At 47.7% G+C, this 11,010-nt stretch overlaps 1 protein-coding gene and 1 non-coding gene across 3 annotated transcripts; one reads left to right on the top strand and one right to left on the bottom strand.

The window, feature by feature from the left end:
- Positions 1-874: 874 nt before the first annotated feature.
- On the bottom strand, positions 875-8,234 carry KPNA2 (karyopherin subunit alpha 2). 2 transcript variants are annotated; one of them, XM_058817289.1, is made up of 11 exons: positions 8,181-8,234; positions 7,376-7,485; positions 7,133-7,270; positions 5,813-5,901; positions 4,746-5,014; positions 3,222-3,316; positions 2,848-3,111; positions 1,986-2,219; positions 1,722-1,904; positions 1,462-1,611; positions 875-1,355 (listed from the first exon to the last, which is right to left on the bottom strand). In XM_058817289.1, exons 2-11 carry the CDS (start codon positions 7,442-7,444, stop codon positions 1,263-1,265), a joined length of 1,584 nt encoding a protein of 527 aa, XP_058673272.1. In that variant the 5' UTR covers positions 7,445-7,485; positions 8,181-8,234; the 3' UTR covers positions 875-1,262. The 2 variants fall into 2 exon arrangements, with proteins under 2 accessions (XP_058673272.1, XP_058673273.1); XM_058817290.1 differs by lacking the exon at positions 8,181-8,234 and adding an exon at positions 7,954-7,971.
- A 2,001-nt stretch (positions 8,235-10,235) lies between these two features.
- Positions 10,236-10,308, top strand: TRNAR-CCG (transfer RNA arginine (anticodon CCG)). The gene has a single exon. It is a non-coding gene; the product is annotated as a tRNA-Arg (tRNA).
- The last annotated feature ends 702 nt before the right edge of the window (positions 10,309-11,010 follow it).

Here is an 11,010-nt window from a genome sequence, read left to right on the forward strand (position 1 = left end):
TAAAGGTGGAAGCAAAGCTAATGGGAACTCTGGGAGAATTGCCTACATATCAGAATTTCCCCCCCTACTTTTATTAATAAAAAGTAACACACTGTGGTCCAATTAGATCATGTTTATGAAACATCTAGCCCTGAACTCTGACCTCTCCTACAGCATCATTGGAGCTGGAGACACTCAGTAAGCTGAGACAATATAGTTATTCCAGCACATTTGACTCCTGGGAGGTTTAAGTTAAATAGCTCAATCCAAGGTTTTCCAAAAAAGATGGAAAACAGAACTACAGCTCTTCTTCCATGCAATACTCTTCCCCCTGCAAACTCCATCCTGCACAACCACTTTGAGGGACAAAATGGGTTCCTGTAAGTAATGACTTTAGAAATAAAGGGACAGCTGATTCCAAGACAAAGCCTTCATTTTTGCTCTCAGGGGCAGGCAACTGCTTCAAAGCATTTCCTATGCTCTATCAAAAGGGTACCTGAACATGTATGGAACAGGTTAACAGCTGTACTTACCTCTCCTCCAAACCACTACTTACAGTTAAATAGCACTACTAGTCTTTAAATATTTCTCCAAGAGGCTGAAGGTAGTTTAGCTCAGCTATGCACACACAGGGCAAGATGAATCAGATTTCTATAGGAAGTTCCTGGAGAGAAGCAGCAGTTCCTTGGTCCTGTAATAGAAGGCTGCTGCATGCAGAAATCAGAGCTTGGGGGGACCAAGCTGCTTTAAATTCACCATCTTCAGCAATGAATCTTTCATGGTTTTGCACCTACCTTCATGTCATTAACTACTTTTGTCTAAATTTTCCTTATCCCATCAGTCAGCTTTTAAGAGAGCAAGTTCAATTTTGACACAGTTCAATTTGATGTACCGACAACACTTTATTGAAGTTCAAGTAAGTCTTCCTTAAAAGCCTGTTCAGTGTATTTATCACTGCAACAGGTCGTGTAGAAGGTAAGAGGCTGTGGGGAGGCCTGCAGAGCAGTGGCTCAATGCTTTGTGAGAGGCCTGAATTGCTCACATGCTCTTTTTCCCAGACAAGGACAGAAACAGGAAGTATTTACAAGTACATCTCAAAGAATGAGGTTTACATTTAAAAATTCACAGATACATATAGAGTTGGAACTGTTCAAGTATGTTTCAGTTGGACAAAGTGCTACAGAACACAGAAACCAGTAAAGGCAAGAGGAACTATTAAGACAAAGAGGTGGCAGTCATTTGTGTGCTAAACCACTTGTAGGTGGCTGCAGTATATGCAAGACCTAGAAGTTAAAAGAATTTGGGGTACTGTCCTGGATTTGGAAAGTGTAGCTGTCAGCAGTAGAGTCTGGTACAACATTTTGGTCTTCCTCTTCCTAGAAGGAAAGAAAAGAGGAAGGTTAGAATAGCAGTGGCATTTGAATCTAGTAGTCAGTGCTGGAATAGAAAATAAAAGTGAAAGAGACCCCTGAAACCACTTACTTCTCCTGAAAAGTATTTCTCAATGATGGAGGATGAGGCTCTGTACACTTGTTCGTTTTCATGTGACTGGAGAGCTTCAATTCTGTCCAGACCCCCACACTCCTCAATCATGAGGCAAAGCTTTTCAGTCTCATTAATCTTCTCAGCGGCCTGCAACAAGAAAAGTGTGGAATTACCTCTGGAAAGATACACAGCAGCAGCTACTGGAGAGCCATTAGCAGCAACATGGACAGTAATCAAGTATAACTGCACCCACATACCAAGAAGATGTTGGAAACTGCATCCAGGATAACGAGCACAGTTTTGCTGTCTTTAGCTGAGAGAAGATTCAGCAGGGGTTCAAGAACACCAGCCTGAACAAGGTACACTATCTGGTCAATTGTTCCACCACTTGTGTAGTTCGTCACAGCCCACACAGCTTCCTTCTGAGACTTGAAATCCCCCTGTGAAGGTAAAAGCAGAGTGTTTGAACACAGAGAAGCAATAGGAAAAGGCTCAACATTGTAAATATAGGCTTTGTTTACCTTCCTCAGAATAGCAATGAGATAAGGCACGAGACCGTGGTCTACAACTTGCTGGATCTGATCCTGACGCCCAGCAGTGATGTTGGACATTGTCCAGGCTGCTTCTTTCTGAATGTTGTTTTTGTGATGGGAAAGGAGACTTGGAAAGACAGCCAGAGCTCCTGAGTCAATAACAATCTGTGTCTGCTCATCAGTACCAGTGACAATATTTCCTATGGCTCTTAGTGAAGGAGTCTGAAACAAAGATGAATGGAATACTTAGGAAAATTGTTCAAAACCAGATTAGATTATAATAAACACAGCTATACTTGATGGCCACCCACTCTAACCTTCCCAGATAACAGCATGACCTGCTATGTACAACTGGGGTTTGTGCTTCTTGTTAGCATTCCACAGGCAGACACTCATGTCTGCATGCACAGACTGCACACCTCCCAAGGTCAGGCTGCAAACAACCATCCATGACAGAGCTTAGGGAAACTACCTGCTAAACACTAATGCAGTTTTATTATGCTCTAATTATAGTGTGTACAGAGCACATTTGTGAACACTGTCCCTAGAATTTGGATCTGAAACAGCAATTGAAAGGCAAGCTTAGTGAATGTTGACTGTTGTGCTGGCCTGTGAAGTAAATTCAATGATTATATAAAGCAGCTTGAAAAGCTGCTGATGATGATGACTGTCTCATGCAGGACAGCACCCAGGCAGGAGAGAAACTGATGTCTCATTTGACAAAAATTAGAACAGGCACCTGACTCACGTATGAAAGGAGCCATTCAGTTCAATGGACACTACTGTCCTTAACTTGCTTGATTTGAATCATGGCTAGAGCTGCACAACAGCTGCATATCCAATCCCTTACCATTATTGGCAGGTCACTACATCCCAGGAGTCTCACAAGTTGGGGCACCAATCCAGTTTTCACAACAACTTCTATCCTGTCATTGGAACCGTCTGTGAGGTAGGAAATTGCCCAGCACGTGTCTGCCAACACCTCGGGGTCATCGTGGTGCAGGAGGCGCACGAGGGTTGGGAGGATCTGCTGGATGGCTTCGATGGGAGGGGCGGGGTTCTTGTTGCGACACAGGTTTGAGAGGGTCCACGTAACATTGCGCAGATATCCAGACTGCAATGGGTAATCAAAGAGTAATGGTTAATAACAAAGAATAAATGGTTAGCAATAATTCAGCTAGGCTCTACTCAGTAATTGTAACTTGAATCACTCTACACACTTACAGCCAGGGAAGAGAGGTCAGAAACAGCAAGGAGACTCAGCAGTGGCTCGATTGCACCATATTTAATAACCAGGTCTCTGTAGGCAGAACCATCCCCTGCAAAGAAAAAAAGCCAGATGAAGACCAGGAAAAAAGGAATATGTGTACACAGAACCACTGTGTGTTAGAGGATTAATTGTTCTAGTCCTTAAGAAAGGCTGGATAAAATCAGAAGGAATGAGAGGACAGAAGGACTAGTGCCATGGTTCAGTCACATGACAAGCATGTTCAATCAAGCCACTGAGCTTCACCTTTTGTGTTAGAAGAAGAGGTAATGTAATGCAGAGTGTTTTCTGTGCAGCTTTTCCTAAAGCTGTATAGTTCATAACCATGCACGGTCTTGCGTGTTTCTTTGGAGACAAATCCAAGCCCTACACTAGAATAGAGCTATTCCCACAATATGGGACTTGAAATGCAGTATAATCATCAGCTGAATGACTGGGCACTACAGAATAAGGCTGATGGCATGTCAGAGTTTGACTGAGAATTCAATTGCAGGGTATAATAAATACCTTATAATTGATTTTAAAAGTCTAAGGACAAACATTAAGAAAACCCCAATCAAACAAGGCTTTTAAACAAGATAACATTCTCTGTGTGAAGATTCACTGTTCTCTAGGGCTCAGCCACTGGACACCATAATACAGCAGGTACAATATTTAATTATATTATTTATTTTGACCAATTTTTAAAGACTGGGTCCAACACTGGCTGATCAAGTAATCCGGAGGGAAGCATGAGAAACTTCAGTGTACCAATACTTATTAGCAAGCAAGGAATATTGGCCATCACATACAGAATTATTTGAGTCACTGCTTCCTGCCTTCCCCCTTTTAGTCAACACACAGAACAGAGCTCATTGCTGAGTCACAAAAACACTGTGATGTCTGAAAAAGGTTTGTGTTGTAGCATGATTAGAGATCCATCAAAGCTGAAATCTGGAAGCAGTGCCCACAATACAGCCCACAGGCTGGGCCAGCCATTGCATGAGCTCTGAAGACAAAGTTTCCTGCAGCTTGCTCTGCAATGCAGGGCATGTCATGACTAGAAAACCACTGGGGCAGAGCTCCCAAGCAGCTCAGCACAGGGCATGGCACAGCAAGAGTGATGTCAGTGATGCCCTCCCACCTCAGACAAGGGGACAGGTCTGAATTCCAGAATTCACAGAATCACCAGGTGGGAAGAGACCTTAAAGGTCAAGTCCAGCCTGTGCCCTAATACCTCGACAAAACCATGGCACCCAGTGCCATATTCAGTCTTTTTTTAAACACATTCATGGATGGTGACTCCACCACCTCTCCAGGCAGACCATTCCAGAACTTTCTGTAAAAAACTTTTTCCTAACAGTCAACCTATATTTCCCTTGGTGCAGCTTAAGACTGTGTGCTCTGGTTCTGTCAGTGCTGCCTGGAGAAAGAGCCCAGCCCCACCTGACTAGAACCTCCTGTCAGGAGGATAATGAGAGCTGTGCAGCACAGGGACATACCTGCAATATTCCCCAAGGCCCACACAGCCTGCTCACTGATGTGAGTGTGTGGAGAGGCCAGCAGGGAAATGAAGGCTGGGATTGCCCCTCCATCCACCACTGCCCTGGTTTGCTCTGACGTGCCAGAGGCGATGTTGGTGAGTGCCCAGGCAGATTCAAACTGGATGGGGCTGCAGTCTGCTCTGCCCAGGAACGAGACAAACTTGGGAATCAAACCAGCCCGAATGATGTTGTCTATTGGGGGTTGCTTCTCTCTTGAGAGGAGTTTCCTAAGGAGGAAGGCAAACAGGAAGCATTATTTTTGCCTGCAGACATCTGAACAACAAATTCAAGTCTTAAAAGCACCATAGGTAAAAAGTTTAGCATTGCCTTAGCATGCAGAGAAGGCAACACAACACAGCATGAAAGAGAAATGCAGACAAGCTCAACACTGCCTTCCTAGGCCTCTGCTAATGCTGGGTTTGGCATGTCTTCACTATGGGAGAGGTTCTGTTCAGCCTCTGAAGTAAAACAGACTTGCAGGAGTCATTACACATCTGAACTGCTGGAGGCTTCTCAGCAGAGAGCTCAGTGACTGCCAGAAGCAGCACTGCAGCAATATGCAAGCTTATTAAAGGATCTTTTAGATTGGGAAGAAGAAACAAACTCAGCAGACTTCAAACCCCAGTCATCTTACTGTTCACATTATTCTAAGGTGGATTGCCACACTCCTACATATCAGACTCGAGTGTTAACACAGTTTAAAGGTGCCTTACTTTGCTATAATAAAGGGTTTACTAGAATTACTCCTTCAAATCTAAGGTGACTGCTATTAAATTTGCCACCACTAAAGCAAATTACTTCTTCCTACTAAAATATTCAGGCACTTTAAATATTCAAAAGTCACATGGTTTGAATAAAACTATGCCTAAGTTATGGGTACCTCAACATGGTATATGAGATGGTGTTTATCGAAACACTACCTGATAAGAAAGACATAAGCAGCCACTTAGGCTTATAAGCCAATTCTCTCACCTTATCTAGTTACTGGCTTGCACAGCTGAGCTGGTTTCCTCTGAAGTGCTTACCTGGCAGCTTGAGTAGCCTGTAGCTGAAGCTCCATGTTATTACTATTAACTCCTTTGACTATTTCTTCCACTGACCAGTGTGCCAAAACCTGTACAAGAAAACATGACATGAGTGCTTCACTGGGCCTGTTGGGCATTCCTGACCACAGAGAGCTCTTACACAATACCATGAAAAGGCCCCAATTTACAGCCACTGCCCTTAGTACCATGAGGTATTCTAAAACCTCAGCAGCTACAGCTTCATCTGCAGTTATCTGAACTGCTGAAAGCTTTTTTAACCAAGTGCTTCATACCAGTCATGCTAGGCTTAAAATGTAGCTGCAGCCAGTGATGCTTTGAGAAGACTAATATGGAAGAGAGGCCAGACAGAGTTAAAGAATAAAGTAGGTATTTATTAAAAGCCCTCAATGGATACACCTTGGGCAGTACAAGAGCCTGGCCAGGACTACATCAAAGATGAACCAAAATGGTCACAAAATGGACCATGGTCACAACCACAAATGGTAACAAGGTCTGACACTTTTTAAAGTTTTGGTTCATTTGCATATTGGAGTTAATTGTCCAGTTATAGCTTTAGGTTATGATGTTCTATCCTCTTTATTCTTCTCTCATCAATTCACCATTGTTTATACTTTTTGGGCCTGGAGGTTGAAATAGTTGTCCTTGACCAAGCTGGAAAAGGATTGTTTTGTCTGCCTACCCTGTGAAGAGAACTTGCTAACACTTAGGCCTCCCCTTTGAGGAGGCTCAGAGGTGCCCTTATTGCTCTCTATAACTTCCTGAAGGGAGGCTGTAGACAGGTGGGGCCTCTTCCACCAGGCAGCACAGACAGAACCAGAGGACACAGTCTCAAGATACCTCAGGGAAGGTATAGGTTGGATATTAGGAAAAAATTTTTCACCGAAAGAATAATAAAATACTGGAATACCTTCCCAGGGAGGTGGTAGAATCACCATCTCTGGATGTGTTTAAAAAAAGACTGGACATGGCACTTGGTGCTATAGTTTAGTTGAGGTATGTTAGGGCATAGGTTGGACTCGATGATCTTAGAGGTCTCCCCCAGCCTCATTATTCTGTGATTCTGTAATATGAAGCTCAGAGTTACACACTACAGAATCTGAAAAATATGAAGGCTAAATCTTAAGGCATGCCCAGTTGTGTGTAAGAGTGCTGTCCATTAGTGATAACACAGGCCTGAGCTGACAATGCAGATGGTAGCAGTGCTGTCCTGCCCTGGAGAAGGGCTCATGCTGGCCTGGCTGCAGGACCTTAGAGAGTAACACCCTCCAAGTGTTCTGAGGGTTCTGAGCACCCACTTACCTGGTTGCCTTTGTTTTCCTGAAGGGGAGAAGTAGCATCGTCTGGTAAAGTGCTCACATTTCTTCTTTTAAGCATCTGATCATCTTTCTTAGCTTTCCTCAGCTCCACATTGACTTCGATTCGCCTCCTTCTCATTTCCTGCAGGAAAAACACTCAGAGTAAGTTCTTGGCTTTCAAAACTTAGAAACTTAGATTTAAAGAGACAACGGCTGGATAAAGTACTAATTGCACCAGAGTACTCACTGTGCTGTCCTTTCCTTTGTTCTTGAATCTATTCAATCGAGCCGATGGTGTATTCTCATTAGTAGACATCTTGCTTTTGAGAGTTTCGAGCGGGACAGATAAAAACAAGCCTGAAAACAGAGTAAAGGCAAGATTACTCCACAAAAGCTAAATTTCAAAAATTGGATCCATACTCAAGAATAAGAGGCACTTGATTGTATTTATACTATAACAACATGTGACTTGATCAACCGCTGTCTCTTTAAAGAGCCAGATGTTACAACAAGCTCTAGCATCAACACAAAAGCAGAAGACACAGTCTCGCGATTTTAAGAAACTTTAAACCAAATACTATTAGTTATTATTTTCAGGAGCAACATAGATTTTCCTTTCCACAGACAACACACCCATGCTGTTAAATACTATTTTCACTATCACATACCTGTGCTGCACAGGATCCCACCCAGCCCCACCCCGACCTTTTTGGACGAGAACAGCGAGCTCTCGCAATGGGAAGGATCCAGAGGAACGTTTGCAGAGCGGGCGCAGCCAGCAGCACATAACAACGGCTACACGGGTAACGAAGAAAACCCCTGCACCTCGGCCACCCCCAGCATAAGAACCGGCTTCGCTTCGGCCACAGCCCCGGCGGAGCGCCAACCCGCGCTGGGATACACCAGCCCTGCCAGCCGCAGTGCAGACCGCGGAGAAGCAGGAGGTTCCCGAGAGAGGACCCGGCAGGATTGCAGGCAGAGCACGGCTTTTTCCAAAAGGGCAGCGCAGGCCCCGCGTCCCCGCCACCCCGGCCCCGGCCCCGGCCCCGCACCTCTGCCGGAGCCGCCGCCGGTCGCTCCGCTGCTGCCGCACGCTGCCACTGCCCACGGCCGCCCCACGCGGCATTTAAATTTCCCGCGGCCGCGCCCTGCCATTGGCCAGTTCGAGCCAAAGCAACCTTCTGATTGGCCGGTTTGAAAGCAGCCCGGCTCGCGATGACGGGGAATGCCCTCCCGGAAGCGCCGGTCGGACGTGACGTATTGACAAGCTCCGGTACTACATCTCCCGGCGTGCCCCGCGCAGGTAGCGCCAGCAAGCCTGTGTGGGGCGGCGCGGGGCACGCCGGGAGCTGTAGTGCGCTGTGGGGCCGGGCTCGGTGATATTCCGGGACGGGAGCGGGGGGTCGGAGTTAGGGAATTGCGTCCCCGGAGGGGTCTCGCTCTGAGCGGTTTGGGGCAGAAACTCCCATTCCCTCACGCAGAGCGCAGATTCTGCCTCAGTAACCAGCGCGGCACCGCACGCTTCCCCCGGGACAAGGGCGTGTAGTGACAGGACGAGGTTTCAAATCGAAAGAAAGTGGGTTTAGATGGGATATCGGGAAAAAATTCTTTCCTATAAGGGTGGTGAGGCCCTGGCACAGGTTCCCAGAGAAGCTGTGGCTGCCCCATCCCTGGAAGTGTTGTCCAAGGTCAGGCTGGATGGGGCTCCAAGCAACCTGGGGTAGTGGAGGGTGTCTCTGCCCATGCCAGGGGCTGGAACTGGATCAGCTTTAAGGTGCCAACAAACCCAAACCATTTTGATTCCATGGCTCCATGCCTCACTTATTGTCTCCTAGAAATGCGGTGCACAAAAATGCAAAGAAAAGGGGATAGGAGATTGCAGTTGAAAGCAGTTCTGCAGCCATCAGGGCAGATGGAAACCAAATCATACGGAATAACAAAAGGATTCCTGCCCCTGTGGCATAGCCTGAAAATGGATGAGATTGTTTCTGATGGGTTTGGCCTGCTCATGAGGGATGGACTACAAAAGAACACTGATTTTCACAGGAGGTACTCAAACCAAAGAACTGTAGGGAAAACACAACTCTGACAGCAACTCTGACATTTCGAGACACCTATAACCTACAACATAGAGAAGTGTCAGTTATGCACATCGATATGTCTGTGTGCTAAACCATCACATTAAACCATTTATGCCCATCTGTAGGCGCAAGTGCAGAGGATGTTTGTTGAGGAGGAGGAATTACCAGTGACATCTCATATCGCTGGGTTTGGGCCTTACAGTGCTGAGCTTTGTAAAAAACACCCACTAAAACAAGAACAGAGAAAGCACATTGCTAACAAATGGAGATATTAAACAAGAGTAGTTTGACAAAGACAAAAAAAAGGCAGTTCAATAGCAGAAATGGAGGTTAAACACCTGCTTTCCTGGAGGACTGGAAGGCTGGCTCGAAGAAATTCCATTGGGTCATGAATCGCTGGCAGTGCATGGTGTGGAGCAGTGAAATCTGGGCACAGGGATGGGTGGTGAGGGCAGGGAGAGGCCTGGCAGTGCCTGGGACGCCCGAGGGGGTGTGTGCGAGGTGCTGCAAGCGGTGGGGGCTGTGAGGGAGGGGACAGCTCCGAAGCGACAGAGAGGTGGAGGGAGACTGGGCAGTTGGGGCAGGACAGCGGCCAAGCTGCGGGTGAGGCTGTGGGGCAGGAGAAGCCGTGTGTGAGGCGGGCAAAAGGGCCGTGAGGGGTCACAGAGCCCTGAGGGGGCAGGGGGGGTTCCCCGAGAAGGCCGAGTGGGGAGCCACCGAGACTGGATAGCGTTACCGGCCGCAGCACAGGAGCCCGGGCCGGGCCCGTGAGGGTAAGTTTAAAGAAGCGGGACAGGAGGGCGGCAGTGGCCGGGCGGGGCTGACAGTGAGGGCGGGAACCGCTCTGAGGCGCGGGCGGGGCCGCGGGGGGCGGGGCTTGTGGGCACCGCGGCCAATGGTGTGCGAGGAGGGAGGGGCGGGGCCAGCCCGCCGCCAGCGGGGAGAACGTGACGGCCCGTGGGGAGGCGGAGCCAGGGCCGGCCGGGCGGGGCTCTTACTAGGTGGCGCGCGCAGACAGCGTTGGGTGACCCAGTGGCCTAATGGATAAGGCATCAGCCTCCGGAGCTGGGGATTGTGGGTTCGAGTCCCATCTGGGTCGTGGCCTGTCTGTTTTGTGGCGGCGCCGCCCCGTGCTCGGGATCCCCGACTCTTTTACCCGCAGCTGCCCCGAGCCCTTGCTCTTCCCGGGCGCCGCGTGCTGCCTGGAGCCGCGGGGATCGTGCGAGTGCGTCCTGCTCCCTTCTCAGGGCTCCGTCGCAGCTGCAGCCGGGGAATAGCAGCGCCCGGAGGTGCCACGGCGCTTTTGGTCCCTGTTTTGGTCCCCCGTCGCCGCTGGGAAAGCTTTTCAATCTCTCCTGCTTGAGCATCCCTGTTGCAATGCTGGAGTGCTCCAAACACCATTACTACTCTTAATGGAGGTCCTGCCCAGGTAAAGAGTCTGGGGAAACAGTGCAGACACATGAATGAGGGTGGAATTGCACCACCAGCTAATTCAACAGAAAAATCCTTGGCCTACAGGTCTGTGGGATGTTCATGTGTTTGTATATCCATCCATCACCATCCATCTCCCTCTCCCAGCTGCAGGTACCTGCTGCTCACCAAATCAATGGAGGAGCCCTCCTCTCCCTCGTGCTCGGTTTACATTCCTATTCCTGTAAGAGCTATCTTGGGATAGTTCTGGAATTAAAAATGTTTCAAATAACAGAGGAAAACAAGGATGAGTAAGTGCTGCAGTAGAAATGTAACTTCTTGAATAATAGATGTGGTGAAATGTCATTTATTTTCCACACTATTCTGGTGA

The sequence above is a fragment of the Ammospiza caudacuta genome, chromosome 19, assembly GCF_027887145.1.
Source record: "Ammospiza caudacuta isolate bAmmCau1 chromosome 19, bAmmCau1.pri, whole genome shotgun sequence".
Taxonomy (NCBI): Eukaryota; Metazoa; Chordata; class Aves; order Passeriformes; family Passerellidae; genus Ammospiza; species Ammospiza caudacuta.

Excerpts from the sequence above, each read along its gene's own strand:
- KPNA2 (XM_058817289.1), bottom strand. The coding sequence starts at position 7,444 with ATGTCTACTAATGAGAATACACCATCGGCTCGATTGAATAGATTCAAG. Across the intron at positions 2,220-2,847 it reads GTAGTGACCTGCCAATAATG|ACTCCTTCACTAAGAGCCAT; the intron begins GTAAGGGATTGG and ends TCTTTGTTTCAG. Across the intron at positions 1,905-1,985 it reads TCATTGCTATTCTGAGGAAG|GGGGATTTCAAGTCTCAGAA; the intron begins GTAAACAAAGCC and ends TTACCTTCACAG.